Below are 17,405 nucleotides of genomic sequence, written 5' to 3'. Positions count from 1 at the left end.
ACAGACGAAATATAATTGACTTTTATGACTCCAGCTGACTATGACAGCAAAGATCCAGAATAGTAGGGACTTCACAGTGTTCTTTGGCTTCACCTCTGTTCTCTCTGTTTTTCATACCAATTGTATTTGTTGTGAAAGTTTTTATAATTCTGCATATAATTCTGATGCATTTGTCTTAACTGAGAATGTTCTTAAATTTCACTTCAAAATGCAGTCCTCCTCTCCAGCTCCTGACTTAACCTAAATCCTTTCTGTAGTCAAGTTGTTAGAATCCCTTTCCTCAGCTTTCCACTTTTTGTCATGCTTGTGTGATTTCTCTGCAATGTGTCTAGAGCGTGTTCTTTCAATCACTAACTTACCAAATCTTGGTTTCTTTATGAAATTAACTGCCACCTGAAATTATACGTTGAGGGCACTGTTTAAACTTACGTACAAAAGAGCTTAGAGAAGTCAGTTGCACTGTATTATGCAGTTCCCCCTATAGCAGTGGGGACAGTTTTCCCAGGGGCCAAAATGGTCTGTTATTTGGTTTTTGCTTGTGAGGTGAATGTGGCTGGAGAGAAAGCTTAAACCAGAGATGTTGAGTGCAGATGTAGAAATACTGCTGGGAGCATCCAATCAAACACCCTCATCTGTATCACTGAGCAGCAGACAGACCTGGACATTAATATCTGTCTGTATATGGAGTGCACCCTCCAGGAAGTTGTGTGAGAAAATGCTGGTAATGGATGATCCGTTTGACACTGCCTGAATGGTAAAAAATGGTAGCTTTGTTCTCACCTTGTATCCACTAGGCATTAATAGAAAAAACAAACCATTAGTAGGTAACTCAGGAGTTCTACCGCGTAGTAGCTATGAACACCTAGGCATTGTGATCCTTGGAGTCTTTAATTAGGGGTTGGATAATGCAGAAACAACTGGAATTGCAAATTAAGCAGCATGTGGAATAGCAAGAAACAAGCAGCACTGGAATTTGCCGTGGCTGACAATATGATCATTCCTAACTTATTTTCCTTTTCATCAGAAGGAGCCCTATTACCGTTGAAATTGCATCATTATAAATACTATTGATCAAGTTCTCATTAGCAGTCATTGGCACTCAACAGCCATTGTTGTATGTGTTATCAGTGCTGCTGAAGCTGATACTGATCACTGGCTCCTGATAAAGAAATACAACTCTGTCTTTGAAGCCAGCTAGTTGATTGAGTTAAATTGCTTCCATACTCTCTGTAATTAGGAGTGAGTTATCAAACGGTTTAACATCCAGCTCTGAGAAGCCATTAAAGCATTACAGGCTTAGTCCAAGTTTCCTTTGTCATCTCGTGAGTAATAGCACTGCTGGAAGTCGTTAGTGCCTCGGCCTCTCAAACATTCATTGAAGTTTGGTGAGCAGACACCCAAATACCTGACATGAAGTATGACCCAGAAGGACAGTTCATGCTCCCACAGAACATTGCTAAGGGGAGAAGCACATCTTTGACTCCATGGCATCAAGTCACTAAAAATACCATGAATTCTATAGTCTTAAAACTGCTGCTAAGTATGATTCCTCTCTTTCTTCACTAGAGGAATACATCTGTGCAGTTTTGGCAATTAGTCTAATAATGACTAGGATTCTGATTTGGCAAGAGCAGCTACACAGCTAGGAAGGTCACTTTAAAGTACCCAACATCTTTCATTCCTTTAAAAAAAACCTAAAATGAGAGTAGGTTTTAATGCTCCTCCTTTTATGCTCCATTTTAAGCAGAAAGATAAGTTCTGTTGTAGCAATATTCGTTAAAAAATCCAGCAATGCTTTGTCCTGGTTTGGTTTTAATAACTAAAATGTCTATTGTGCAAGAAAGCCTTCTTGCAAGTTCTATCGCTGTGTGACTGCTAAAAGCTTTAATCACCTTATTAAAAAGCCAAGGAAGGGTTATGGATTGAACTTCCCATCAGCATGTCACAGACAGGTGGCATTCAGCCATAAAGAAGGCTCTATTAGGAGATGAAAACATGAAAACATACACTTTGCTGTAGAATTTTTGAAAACCTGTGTTCTTGAAAAAAGTGGATTTCTCTTGGTGATTTAGTTGGTGAAATTATGCACTGGGTGATGAAGACAGAAAGGTGTAGTTTCAGTTGGTTCAACCTTTAATAATGCCATTAACTGCTAATCATGCTCTATTAACTTCAATAGGCTTTTGCACCAACTGAGGTTCTGTTTTAAAAATTGGTTTTCTGTGTGTATTGAACTAACTGATCATGCCTGCTGTGATGGTATATGAAGACAAACCAAGAATGCTGATCTTTTACTTTAGACATTGTAAAGGTAGATTAGATCACGAACTGAAGGTGGAGTAGTAACAAAATCTGAGCAGATTAATGTATAGTTCTCTTTTTGCTACCCTTATTTTAAAATTTGGGGGAAATGACTGATTTTAGAAGAAGGAAAGTTGTGTGGAAAGAAAGGGAAGAATGAGAGGTCAAGGAGAAGCAGCATTGACAACTCTGAAATGGAGTAGTAAAAGGCTAAGAGCACTGAATTTTCTGCATTGCCATCCTCCTCAGATGTCTCATGGTATGTGCAAGGAGGGAAATGAGGAATGGGGCATCATTTCTTCATTAATATTTTAGCCCTCATGCTCTCGTAACATCTCAGTGTGGCCCAGAACAGCTTCTGTGTCCCTGTGTCTGAATAGGCTCAGGAGGTCACCTCTGTGAAAAAAGGCTGTGCTGGGTCTGAGCAGCTCTGCCCTTGCTTCATGTGAGCTCAATGCTCGCTTTGAACTTGCTTGGATGCCAGGGGTGCTCTGTGACACTGTGGTTCCATCTGAGAGCCTGAATTGTGGCAACCACAGAATGATAATAGAATTGAAACATTCAGCACAGTAGCATCTAGGAGTATCTGTGAGACACTGTGACAGTGACTCTAGGTGGGAATCAACTGTTACACCCAAACTGATAAGGAAAAACACTGTTTTATTCTGTTGCATAACTGCACTGAATTCCCTTAACAAGAACCAATGCAGAAAGTAAAGAGAATTATTTATTGTTGGAGGTGGAATTCTTTTCAGGCACGTTCAGTATGGATAATTTGAGTTCATCAACTGCAACAACAAAAATGAAAAGCCAAGCTAACAATTTGCAAGCAGATGCTAATTCCCCAATTGTTCATGCAACATGGAACATAATTTGAAGTGATTATGAAATTAATGCATTAATACAAAAAATCCTTTGGAGAGAAGCAAATCAGATAAATGTACATAAAAAGAATTAGCTGTAGACATAATTAGTGAAGCTGTGCTTTATTCACAGTCAGAAGGAAAAATTAAAACTAAACTAAGTGGAAATTTTAGAGAACATTTGAGAACTGGCATGTAAGAAGCCAAAATGAAATAAAACATGGAGCTTCAGCAAAGCTAACACATAGACACATGCTTTGGAATTAAAAGGTACAAAAAGTGTCATGTCATCTATTTGGGAAAGGCACAGTTACTTGTGTGAGGGAGAATTTCCAGCTGCATGAGCATGGATCCTGGTTACAGATGACTCAAAGCCTGGAAAAAGGGCAATGGTAGAACAGAACTGTGTGCCATGAATCTGAAGAGACTTTATACCGTATGGTGAGAAGTGCAAAATTAACAGACCAGGCCAGAAGATTCTGTGCTGTGTTTGCCGCTTTCTCCTCTAAGCCCATGCTTGTTTTCATGACCATCATAGGGTAGGAAAATTGACCTGATTCTCACCTGCAAGAAAGAGACTTCCTTCATGTTCTGTTCTGGCCCCTGAACTCATTTTTTTTCCCATCTTCATGTCTAAAAATCAAGAAGTAGCAGAACTAGGTGCACCATGACAAAGTTGATATTGATCCAGTGATGTATGCTCAGCTGTTAACTTTCATCTGTTGTGTAGATGTGTGCTGGTAGGTAATTACTTGAGAGTGATTCCATTTAAATCTAACAAAAAAAAAAAATCACAAAGAACTATGAGATTGCATAGCCATCTCCCAAGAGAAAAGAATTGTAACTCAGTGCAGAAATTGTGGTGCCAACTCTGACGATTATGTTGGGAGCCTTATAATATGTATCTTTCCTAAAGTTGTCAGCTGGTAGAATCAGTTTTAATTGGATAGAATTTAAATCTTTGTTGAAATATTAAAATAAAGCTTCTAGACTTCAGATGTCCACAGAAAAGCTTTTAAAGGAGTAAACAGTAACTAATCATCTCCTTTCCTCATCCTAAAACCAGCAAAAAGATAAACAAAAATCCTACGTGAAATGCGGATCCTGCATTAATGACTCTTTGAAACCAGATCCTTATTTTTCAGGTAGCTAAATTTTAAAATAACAAGTCTTTAGAAAACATGTAAGCAAAGTAAATGGAAAAAATTCTTCCACTATGTGAAAAATAGGCTGTATTATTGCAGACAATTTAGTAAACTTCCTGCTCTTTTTTTTTTTTTTTTTTTTTTGCTGTGTATAAGTGTTCATTTTCTTTCACATGGATTCTATATAGTTTCAAGAAAAAAGAAAAGTCTGAAATGTGAATTACTCTTTTTCCAAAACTTTGATAATTATCCTTAAAAACTGTACTTTTTCTCCTATTTCTACCTCCCAGAACATTTATTTAGGATAGCAACTGAATACTGAATACAGAAATCTGTCTTGTTGCACTTTCAATTAAGATTCTCACTTTCAGAACACAAAAGCAGCAGATGCTAAAGAATCTGATATTTGCCTCAGACAGGTACAGGGCCACCAGCTGCAATGAAGTCAGTCCCAGGCATTTTGCCAGTAAAGGAAAAACAGATGAAGGAAAATTAGCAGTTTCTTACTAACCCTACCTGGTTTAAGCAGCTTCTATTCCAAGTTATTACTGGGTTCCAGGGGGTTGATAAGGACTCTTCTTGCTGGAAGCACCAGTCCCCACCTGAGAACTGATGGACTAGTTTAAGCACTTTGGATAAAATCAACCATGTTCATTGAACAGTTTCAGTTGGTGGGTTTTAGGTGAAATAAGATGAGAACATCTGTAGGACATGCAGGGATAAAAACATGGTGCAGAGAGATGGAAGTAAGCAGGTATGGATATTAATGTCCTTGCTACCAGCAGGACACCTCTGCCCAGTCTCAGGTGCATTTGCTTTGTGATGTTCCCTTCCCTTTGTTTCTTCCCTTTGGGTGTGCTGTAGAACATAGGCAAGAGTAAGAACCCTGAAATATTAAGCAGCACAGTGGCACACAGGTGCCAGGGCTGGCCAGAGGCAAGTGGCATGGCTTGAAACAGTTGGCTGTGAAACCGAGTATTCAGTGAATTGACCATCTGCCCAGGCATAGCTGTCGCACAGAATCACAGAACGGGTTGGATTGGAAGGGACCTTAATGATCTTCTCATTCCAGCTCCCCTGCCATGGCCTGGGACACCTTCCACCAGACCAGGTAGCTCAGCGCCCATCCAGCCTGGACTGGAGCCCTGCCAGGGCTCAGCATGTGAATTGTGCATCTATCATTTACCCTCCAGGCAAAAATTGCTCCCTTGGTGCCCCTGTTTTCCCTGTCCCTTTTGTCACTCTGCTTGGGATACCACACTTTTAGGCCACAAGTTTCCTCTTGCTTTCATTAGGATTAACAAGCCTTAGGGCCCAGTATTTGGGGCTGGGAAATGCTATTGTTTATAATACGCTTACAGTGCAAGTGGCTTCTTTCTTTTTGTGCCATTGATTGATTAGTGGAGTTTGTCCAAGTAATTTTCCCTCTTGATACGTGCGCTTTACTTCTCTAGCACAAAGTTGGTGTGAAGATTAACTAATTAATCTCATGAGATTCTTTACTGAAAGGAATGCCTTACTGAGCAACAGAACAAAGTAGGGACAATATGTATGAACGCAGCTCATTCCAGATGTCTACAAAGCTGGGAATCTTTTTCTCCCCTAAGCAAGTAAGACTGTAAGAATGTCTCGGCTTAATTTTTTTTTTCTCTGTTCAGTACAATGCAGAACATCTGTTGCAAAAGAATGGATAATTAATAATTGAAACTAGATTGCACTGTCCAAAATAAAGTGCCTATAGTACTTGTAGATTTCCTGAGGTTTTTTGCCTTTGTCTCTTTATTTCTTCTCAGAGTATAATAATCAGTCATTGTTAATAATTAGATTTTATTTCAGAATGGAAGTTTCTACTGTATTTTACTTATGTTTTGAGTAATATATTTTCAAGTGGGTTGTGGTGATAAAGCTTTTTATGTCAAATGTAAAGGAAGAGAAGGCAGAGTATGGTAATAAAGAAACAGAAAAAAGAAATTTTCATTTCATGTCAGCTTACTAAATTAGACCCATTCTGTGGAATGAAGAGATAAAAATCTAGAATTTGATTTGAGGGAGATTTGGAAAACCAAGAAGCTTAATATTTCCATGTTCCTTCCCCAAGAACTGATTGCTCCAGAGCTCCTGTTTATGCCTGTGATTAGGAGCTGAGCCTGACGAGTTCTATTTTCAGCACTGCTACGGGATCCCAGCGGCGAAAATAACCTTGGTGCTTTGGGCTCAAACAGCACTTCCAGCTTCCACAGCTCTTGCTAAGTTAAGATAGACGTCTAAGATAAAAGGAATGTAAAATTGAAGGTGTTTTGTTTATTCTAGAACTGACATAATATAATCCTAGGTATTTAAAATTAACACTGAATGAAAACTCAACAGCACTAGATTAGATAGGCCCAAAGAATTTGTGGAATCTCCATCCTTGAAAGTATTTAAATATTGACAGGACAAGGTCCTGAGAAGTTAACTCTACCTTTGAAACTGTCTTAGTGTGAAGCAGGAGTTTGATATAAATGACCTCTAGATATCTTTACGTACCCGAATGAAATAATTTAAATTATAAATCACTGTATAGTTCTAGATAAGGCAAAAGTAACTCAGAAACATCCTGCAGTAATCTATTAAGTTACATTAATGAATGGATTTCTTTTTTAGCATTACATTTCAATTTTTTGGTAAGGATGATGCAAAGAAGAGCTTGTGTCCTTTTTTACAGTCCTCATTAAAACACTAGGTGCAGTAAGTCAGGTAAGGACAAAATGTAGAATCTTTATTTTCGTTTAATTCTGGCTTAATGGAAATAGAAGCTGGAATTTAAAAACCTGAGATTTAAAAAGTGACACTAATCTTCAGTGACTCTTTTCTCCCCCATCTCATCTTTTTTCATCCTTTGATTAATTATTACCTCAAAGCAGAATTATATGTTTTGGTAATTCACCCTGGCTGCTGGGATTGCAGGTTACTGTTGAGAAGGTGAAGGTCGGTGTTTGTGCACAGCCCAGCCCACAAGCAGTGACTCAGCAGCTCTCAAAAACCCTGAGATGCTGCAGCGTCTTCAGCTTTAATGGAGAAAAAGAAGTAGCTGAATCTATTCGTGTCTGGTCCAAGGTGAGGCACTTTTGAAAACGGGGCTCCTGCCAGAGCTCAGCTCCCAAGAGAAGAGGCTGTGGGTGAGACCCGGTCCCCTGGATGGACATCCCGATCTGAGTGAGGAGAAGGGCCGGTGGGGGTGCACTGCCCTCTCTTGGATTTCGGTGGGAACAGGAGCAGTCCCATCCCGAGGGTGCTCTCAGAGGTGTGCTGAGGTGACGTTCAGAGTAAGGAGGGATTGGTTTTGTACGCTGCTGTCTCTTAGGAAAACTCTTCTCCCTATTACTCTGGATTTTCTGTGTACCCCCATTCACATCAAGTAGGATTAATGGAGAAAACAACTGAATCACGTCTCCACAGGTGTCTCAGCCTCATGTTTGCTTTTCTTGAGTCTTTATTGCACTGACCCAACCTTATACCTGGGACTTTGGTGATATACCGTACACACCACCACATAAAATATTTGCAAGTTATTGTTCATACATACACTCACTCTTTCCATCTAGTAAAGCAACCACAGATGATACTCACAGATAATAAAAAATACAGCTTTTATGGCTGCTTTATTCTGCAGTCACTTTTGTCCTGTTATGAACATCTTGAATAATACAGAACAGATAAATGGATTTTTTTTTTCATCCACTAGCCAGCTTTTTATGTCAAACAACATTCATCAAGATGCCAAATGTAATTCTCAACAATTCTTTTATTAGGAATACTGTGCAATCTCAGCTTTCAAAAATATTGGCAGATGATAATTTTTCTCTCTTAGAAGATAGTCCTTTGTCATCTAGTATTCTGGTGACAAGAGATTGTCTTATCAGTCAATGAGCACTGAATCTTTCATGGGTGCAAACAGGATGAATTCACTACCTGAACCTTTTGCCACATCATTTCTCTTACATTTAAACAGCCAAGACTTGAGGAAGATGATTGTATCCTACCAGTTATGGACCTCCTGTGGGTTCTTGGGAGAAGTGAGGATAGTTTCCCTTCTCTGGATCCGGATTCAGTCTGAATCCGAATTGCACTGTCTAGTCATCATGATTATGGTTTTCCTTTGGGGTAGTTTGAAGTGTGTTACCCTTTATGTCAGCAAAGTGCAAGCTGATTGAATCGGTTTGGGTTGTGCATCTTTGTATGAGTAAGAACTTATTTCTTCTTAAGTCACTGAGTAACACTTGCAAAACTACTTGTTCCAGGCTTTTCCTTGCATTAAAGAGGTCATTTCTACTTACTTCTGATCCAGGTCATCATTCAAAGGCAATATTCTTCTTTTTTTCTTCAATGTTAGAAGTGTAATTCTGTCACTGAAGTCTTTTCTTTCCTTACCAAATTGCTGCACTTTCTGAGTTAACAAGAACTTTTGGCAATGAAATACTCCACAGTGCCTCAATTGAATTATTGGTGTATTATTTTAATGGTGTCTTAATGAAATTGCTTAGCAACTAACCTTGTCTTTTAGCTGGCATTAGAGACAGCTTCAAAACTGTCAGCTCTAGCCCATTGCATGTTTTCATCTAGGTGCTCATACTGGTACCCAATTTATTTGAAGCAGAAACTTGGGCCAAATTTAGTAGCATTACTCATGTGCATAGATCTACAGCAGCTGATGTTACCTGATGTTCCTATGAGGAAAGATTTTTAAAATTTCACAGAGGCTTTAGTCCCCTCTTTTCCTATTAATATCCAACTAATGCTTATTTTATTTCTTCTGTAGCTTTGTCTTTAATTTGTTTGCTCTTGCAAACATATACTGCTTCCAGCACCTCAGTACTGTAAAAGGAATAGATCTAATTTGCTTTACAGTAGCGGTGAATTTATTTCAAAATTTCACTACCAAAGCAGTTCCTTCCTTTGGATTGTTTCACTGTATATCTTATTCTAGGTCTTAAGAAAGCTTACGCAATGAATGAGTTCAATTAATTAAAAGCAGAGCACGTTTCTTTGAATGCATGTGCGGAGTACTGAATCTGGAGGACTAGATTCTCTCTTTACTCACACTCACTCACAGTTATACAGACAAACTTTCACACTCACACACTCTTGCACACGTTTACTCACTTGAAAAAGGCAATCCAAATTCAGAAGTGATCTTTAAAGTGGCAGAAATGACATTTCACTATGTTGGGATTCCACAGCACTGATTCTCTTGCTATCAGTCACCATGTGAACAAAAACCAAACCCCACAACCCTCTAAAGTCATGCAAGTGACAAGCAGAGAAGAGGGGAAAAATTGAGCTCTTTAGAGAATTTAAGTAGGGAATGCCCTGCTTTTGTTAGGAGTAGGACATTTCTGGTTTCTGTTGCTGATTTCCTCCTTTGCTGTGTCTTGTGAGAAATATTACTTGTTCTGTGTGGGTCACCAGGCTTGGGGCTGTGCATGAAGCTTGTGATAGGTAAGGAAAGTGAACGATTTGACCTGATTTGCATTTTAGCTCCATTTCTGGTCAGTTGATGCATCAGAAGGGAATGTAAAACGTGTGACTCCATGAAATAGATTTGTTGGGGTTTTTTTTATGCTATTCTATTTCACTTGTACTATGTTCTTTCCTAAGATGTGTTAGCAAAAAGCTGGTCCAAGGGGAGATATGAGTGGCCAAAATGAAAGCCTGAGAGCAATTCTGGACTTTATTAACTAAGCCACTAAATCTAGAATTCACAGCAGATGTATAGGTCTCATAATTCCATCTCTAGATGCAAAACTAGAGTCCCCTTGCTAAGAATTCCTGGGTTTCTTTGTGATGGCAGCAATAACACATGTAATTATCAAAGGCAATGCCATCAGCAGAGTTACACTGAAAAAGGAGTGAAAAAAGTGTGGACTGTCTTAAGGTCTATAAATTATGTTTGGTTTCCATTTGTCAATTCTATGAAAAGCAAATCACGTTTCTCCCTTTTTAGAGGGGGATGATGAATGGATGCCTTGCATTTGGTTGCAAAAGCTTGTGTCAACTGTATTGGCTTTTTTTTTAACAGAGGAAAAAAACCCATCCATCTGCAGCAATAGGAAGTGCAGAGTGTGCTTGCTCTGCCTGGTGTGAATAAGCAGATTCTGATCATTGCTGAGCACTGATCTGAGCAGAGAGTAATTACTCTTGCTGTGGAGAAGTAGTCTTTGCTCCTATTCACTCTTCACTTTTGTTTAACACAACAATAAACCAGACCAGAGGCACTCCAAGGTTGGTCTCACACCTCAAAGGGCTTTTGCTGGAAGTGAGAGGCAGATGAATACAGCTCTTCTTACTCCTGTGTTAATAACTTAATTTTGTACTGGTGGAATCAGAGGTAGTTTAAAAACTGTTAACGTGAAAATCATGGGCCCAAGTCTTCACATACAGCCCAAGCAAACTGATAATGTTATTGTTGGGAATGTAGGTCGTGTTGGTAATTTCTGTCAGGTAACGAGCAATAGGATGAGGGAAAATGGCCTCAAGTTGCACCAGAGGAGGCTTTGATTATATGCTAGGAAAAATTTCTTCATTGAAAGGGTGGTCAAACACTGGAACAGGTTGCCCAGGGAAGTGGTGGAGTCACCATCTCTGGAAATGTTTGAAAAGTGTGTAGATGTGGTGATTAGGGATGTGGTTTAGGAGTGGACTTGGTGGTGTTAACCTAATGGTTGGACTTTATGATTTTTTTATGATTTTTTTTATGATTTTAAAAGTACTTTTCAGCCTTTTATCCCATCGCAATTTCCCTTTGGTGAGGGAACATCTCAAAAATCTTCTGTGACTTCATGAGCTAGGTTGCCTTTTCCTACAGGCTCTAAGGACCTGGATAAATTTAATGTGTGATTTTCACATGCAAAAGTCATGTTGATTTCTCTGTGATGTTTGGAATAAACTCATCCAAAAAACAGTGTTAGCTGGAAAAGCAGCAATCTGCTGTATTAGGCACTGTAGAAGTAGAGCAAGATGTTTGATGGAGTTTGATTCAGGAAATCCAGCATGCTTTCTACAGTGAAGCCCAAAATGATAAAAATAGTTTTTTTCTAATCTCTTTATCTTAGGTATTCTTAGCTATTAAAGTTTGTGGCATCTAAACTTAGATTAATATTTGTTATTGTTTCTGGTTTTGGTTTTCATGCTTTTCTTGTTCAGCACATTTGTATCTGGTTGTATTTTCTGTATAATCAGCTGCATAAAGCCAATGGATAATAGACTACTTCAAAGCAGAAATTGGGTTAATTTATTTAAAAGGAAATTCTAAAGAGTACTTACTCTGTATTTCATATGCTGCAAAAAAAAAGCATTAAAATGAATTGTACTTTCCCTCCTTTTTCATTTGTATTCCAGGCAACTTAGGCAATAAAACAAAATTAATATGACTGAAACTACATTAACATGTAATGCAGCTCAGTGGAAGTATGTTTGTAGAATGAAATGGTTGATGTTGAGATGACATCTGCACTATGGGCATTTTGGAGGTTGAGGGTCTGACTTCAGAATAGTGCTAAGGTGGTAGTGTGATCTGAATGCCCAGAACAGTGGTTGGAAAACATTAGATGCACTCCTGAGGTGTATCACAGTCATCTAATGGTTTGTGTTGGAAGGAACCTTTAAAATAATTTATTTCCAGCTCCCTGCCATGGGCAGGGGCTGTTCTGGTTTAGTTTCCTGGGAAAGAAATGCATTTCCTGTGCTCTGAGGTCACTGTGGCCCGAGTCAGAACACAAGGATTTGTTACAGAGGTTTCCCCAAAATTTTGGAGAGCTAATTTCAGAAGCACACTTCTGGTGTGCTGTGAAAGGTTTATATAAAATTCACACAGCCTTCTCCTCTTGTTTTGACTTACTTTTAACATAGGTATCAATTTATTCTGCTTATCCAATAAATGCTATCTTTTGGGCTTGTAACTCTGATTATTTACACACAGATATGTTGTAATGAAGTTTGCTTTTCTTATCTTATAAAAAACCTGGTGCTGCAGCTGTGATGCGAGTAGTGACTGATGGTTGGCTCTAACTTGTTTTGCTTTATGACACCTGTGCAGAGTGATTAACAATACAGGGTACAACAGTGCAGCAGATAATGCTAAAAGCTGGTCTCATAGTTAGTAATCTGACTGGTGGATGGAGTCATCCATCAGCTCCCTGCTCTGTCTCCCACTCTCTGTGCCCTCACATAAATTCACAGCAGTGGCACAGCTCTGCCACATCTGAGGTGCCGTTGGCATACAAACAAAACTGGTGTGTCACTTTTACCTACAGAATGGCTGGGGATCACAATGCAAAGCCAAGGCTTTTGGAGAGCAGAGAAAACAAAGTGCTCATAGCCCAGGGTGGTAGTTAGCAGATTAAAGCCAAAGTCAGCAGTGTCTGAAAATCTGTTTAGGCACTTAACTTTTATTGATTGGGTGAAGTATTAAGTGCTTCAGTGCCTCAACAGTCTCTCCCTCCATTCCCTTTTTAAGAAATGCAGATGAGAGCACTTTCACACTTCAGAGGAGTGGCCTAACACAAAATGTGTTAAGGCAGTGATGTGACAGTGATGAGGTCAGATGAGTTCCTTGCCCAGGTAGAAAGAAGTATGTGAGCCTAGAGTGGCTCTTGATTAACAGCTTGCCTTGGAGGCACAATCCAAAGGCAGTGACAAGACTCTTATTAACTTCAGGGAGCTCGGATCAAGCCCATTGATTTGTGCTTATTTCTGCTCTAGTTGCTCTAGTCCAAATTAATGCTGTGCTGTGATATTTCCAAATACCAACATAAACAAAATCCACTCAAGAAGGTAGTCATAAAAATAGGAAAATCATAATGCCTGAATCACAGTACTGAATCCATAAACATTAAACATAGGGACCTGGCCCCAGAAATTAGTGTGATAAGAAAAAGGAGCCAACTGATAAACATCATGATTTTTGGCTTCAGAAGCTGGATAGGCTCCTTAGTGACAATATCTTATCTTTTTAGATATTGATATTTTGATTATTAATCCTTTCTCTCATCTCTCAATCTTTATTTTGGAAATCACATTTGGAATATTTGAAAGTGTTAAATGAAAATACAAATGTTTAAAAATGCTCATTTTCATTACTATTTTCTAAAGTAAATCAGATATAATAGGAGATTCTACCTTTACGCTACTATGGAAAAATTACTCCGATTTTATGTTAGAGATACAGTAGGGCTGGGTAACTGGTCTGAGATTATTCAGAATCTGAAAGTTCAGGGGTTTTGCAGAACCCCCAACTTTTAAGTCAAAGGCCAAATAGTTATGCTACCAAGGAGGTTTCTAGAGACACAAAAAAAGTTTTGGCAGCTGCTCAATTACAAAAGACATATTCTGCGTAGATTATATGTGTATTTACACCTTCACATACAATAGCTCTTTAGCATCTGGTGTCTCACAGACACCAGATGCTATGCTTCCTTATAATTCCTAGGTAGCAAGTTAAGTTGTGTCTAACTCTGCCTACCTAAATGAAAGAAGATAAGGAAATGAAGTGTGCAGTACTCAAACCCAGACAGAAATTTTTTTCTGAGAAATGCCAGGTGTGGATATTTTCATTTCAGGCTTGTCTAAAAACAGATAAGTGTTTGCCATTTGCAAAGCAACTTAGAAAAAAATAAAATAAAAATGCTAATGATTCAAGCCTTTAATACCTTTCAAAGGCAAATATTCTTTAAAACTTCTCATGTTTTTCAGTCATGATGCCTTATTCCCATTCCTTAGGGGTATTACTCTGTTGCCTGCTGAAATACTGGAACAATCTCTATTTACTGCTCAGACCTGTATATTCCCTCATGCAGAGAGACATGAGAGGAGTACCTCATTATTGCCACTGGTTCATCAGCAATGCAGATCAATTAATACCACAGCTAATGGGGTGAAGTAGCTGCTACAACTCTCAGTCGTGTATCTTTTGTCACTCCTAAACTAGCATGCCTGGACAAAGCTAGAAAGCAAATTTACTATGCAGAGATTATTTTTGATACACTACCAAATCTATAATTCAAAGCACCGTAGAAGCTGGAGGTGGAAAGAACTCAGCACATTATCAAACGAGTTCTCATGCCAAAGCAAGGCTGCTTGTTGCAGACAGCCAGGTAATATTTTAGGTAGTCAAGCTGCCTTCTCTGAAATTTCTGCCAGAATCTAACAAAACCCACCATTAGAGATCAGCCTCTCTCCTCTCTCTGTGTTTTGGGTTTCTTTTCTCAACACCTGACTTTTTGTCTGCCACTCCAATAGATCATTCTTGAAAACCCTAGCAGACTACTGTGCCTGCCTAGTAACTTGCCTAGTAACTTCTGTGCTTTAGTGTTAAAAATTTCAGGTTTAATTTTTCAAATTAGCTAAGCACATCTTCATTTAGGTCTGGTTGAACTAGTGGCAAAGTCATTCTGCCTATTTGATCATATGTTATCTGTTTATACACATAGCTGAAGCATACTGTTTTCATTACTGAACATTGGCTATAGTCATTTTGACATTACATTGAAACATTTTGTAATAGTCATATATAATAAGCTTCTCTGAAGTTCCTAGCTGCTTGCTTAGTTTTCCATTTGACTCCTCTTAACCACTGTATTTTCACTCTCCTTTCCATATAGATTATGCTGCTGACTGATCCAGAAGTTGAAAGCAGCTTATTAATCAGTTCTGATGAAGGAGCCACCTATCAAAAATACCGTCTGAACTTCTACATCCACAGTCTGCTCTTCCACCCCAAACAGGAGGATTGGATCTTAGCCTACAGCCAGGATCAGAAGGTAAGAGTTGTGGCTTGGTTTGCTTGGGGGGAGCCCAGATCTTCCCCATCTCTCTGTGCAACTGCTGCAGAGCGTTCAGGGCAGGCTTCGGGGTGACCCCAGGACAGTCTCTGGAAATTCCAGTTTGGTATTTCCAAGCAGGAAACATTGACCAAGCCTCAGTGTAAAGGTCAAAGCAAAGGATGTGGGCATCTGCTGTGTTCCTGGGGCCTAGCCCTCTATTACTGATCTGGCAGTCTGTGTTTATTCATCCATCCTTTTGGCAACATTGTGTGACAGGCAATGGGCAGAGAAGACAGCTAGGATCCTTCACAAACCTCTAATGAGACTTTTGGCCTCTTATTCAACAATTCTTTTCCTCCAGTTTAGTATCAGCTCCAAGAACAGTATAAGACACTCCTTGTTCCTTTCTGGTTGGCGTATTTTCAAGTAGTTTTTGATTTTCTGAGAGGAAAAAGTAACACTGAATCAATTTCCTTTGGAGCCCAGTTCCCTCAATGTGGATAATCCATCAGCCAAATAAATATGCTGTGAGATTTGCCTTCATTTTTTGCTGCCTAACCTAACACAACAACACAGGACTTTTTTGTGGAGAACTCATTGTTGGAATTTTTTGAAAATCAGACACATCAATACAAGTCCGTTTTCTTATGGCAAAGGATTTGATAGACCTCAATCTGTTTAGTTCAACAAAAAAGCACATTGAAGGAAAACTATATTGTTGCACATAAATGTTTCTATGGGGAAAGACAAATCATAGGAGAAACCATTTCAATTTAGTGATAAAAACTTCTAACAAAAATTGATGGTTAGGAGTCAGTGGCAGATAAACTCAGCTGTAAAATAACTAGCCTTTGGAGCAAACTGCTCAGAGAAATTGCTGATTTCACATCCTGACGTTTTAAAGTTTTATGAATAAACTTGGAAAAATACCAAAAGAGTTTGTTGAGCTCCCAGCAAGGGTAAAAAGAGTGAAATATCTTGACATTTAGCATGTAGGCTTTTACACAAAACTGGTCTCCTTTTTGTTTTGTGTATGATGTAAGAATAGAATCTGTGAATATAATTGACAAGTTAACTACTGGCTGAATTGTTCAGGTTATACATTAATGTAAGGATCAACATAAAAGTTTGAAATCTGTGATGTTTTCTATCTGTGTAGTTAAATTAATTGTAAAATAATTAAACTACTAATTTTCATTTTGCATAAATTAGGCTTGGTATTACAGTAAGCCTGAGAAAACAAAGGCATAAGGAAACTGAGCAAGTACGTAAGGTTGCAAAATGATTGAATTGAAATTTTTGGAATATTTTCATCCTTCACTTTACACTCTAGCTTAATGCCCTTTGCAACTGAGAAATGCATCTTGCCTCCTAATTCTTTCTGTACAGTCAGTTGCATGCGTTACTTTTCACTCACCCCTCTCTCAGTGTTTTGTAGAGTGTACCATGGTTGTACTCTCTTCAGAGGAATGTGCAGATTAAATTATTTCTCTGTGTTCAGTGTGTAATTAGACAAGGCCAAAATGTTTCCTTTCCCTTGTAGCTCTTGAGTTCCCTGGACTGATATGAAGCAGAACAGAAGCTGGTCTCTGATGTCTTTTTAGGACCATTGGAATGAAACTTACAGTGTTTAATAACAGGAAATTTATTACATGAAAATCAATGAAACTTTCAGAGGGAGCTTTGTCAAATAAAAGTAGCATATAGTAGAAAATTCATTTCAGTTGCTAGGGTATTCAGTCTGGTCAGGAAATAATTCTGAGTTAGAGACCATAGAGCTAAGGCTTATTTAATTTATGATTAATGGCTACCAAGCAGTATATCATCACTATTTCATAGGAAATGCCCACTCTTCCATAGAATCCTTGAAGACAATCTGGATATAAGAACACAGGGTCTGTTTGTGCTAACATGAATTTATGGGGGTGGTGTTGGAGTTGTGTGTATGGGGATGTGTGTGAGGTATTTGGGGAGAAGGGATGTAGGCTGTATTATAAAATTTTTTTGTTATGGAATTGATTAGCAAATTGAATAACTGTTGGTAATTCAATACTGTAGTTACAAGACAAAAATCAGGTAGCACAAAGTCTGTAGATCTGTACCAATTAAGTCCAAAATAGAATTTAAAAGTACACTGAATGGGTATGAGTCACAGACCTGGTTTCTGCTTTAAAGCCTAATGAACACATTTTCTGGCTTCGACAGGCTTTGCCCAAGAACTGTAGAGGGTAACCAGCAGGCAAAGAGCATTAATCAGCCTGGACTAAATTAAATGTAACTTGAACTAAGGGTCAAGT

At 38.6% G+C, this 17,405-nt stretch overlaps 1 protein-coding gene across 3 annotated transcripts in view; it reads left to right on the top strand.

Annotated features, from left to right (window-relative positions):
* The window catches only part of SORCS1 (sortilin related VPS10 domain containing receptor 1), a 257,781-nt gene that overhangs the window by 139,224 nt on the left and 101,152 nt on the right, over window positions 1–17,405 (top strand). For all 3 annotated transcript variants that reach the window (XM_074545192.1, XM_074545190.1, XM_074545191.1), the window contains exon 4: window positions 14,947–15,105. In XM_074545192.1, coding sequence (XP_074401293.1) covers window positions 14,947–15,105 — 159 coding nt within the window. The remainder of the gene's footprint in view (window positions 1–14,946; window positions 15,106–17,405) is intronic.

This window comes from Zonotrichia albicollis, chromosome 7 (assembly GCF_047830755.1).
Source record: "Zonotrichia albicollis isolate bZonAlb1 chromosome 7, bZonAlb1.hap1, whole genome shotgun sequence".
NCBI lineage: Eukaryota > Metazoa > Chordata > Aves > Passeriformes > Passerellidae > Zonotrichia > Zonotrichia albicollis.
Note: the sequence above shows the minus strand (reverse complement) of the source record. Positions and strands in the feature narration are given on the sequence as shown.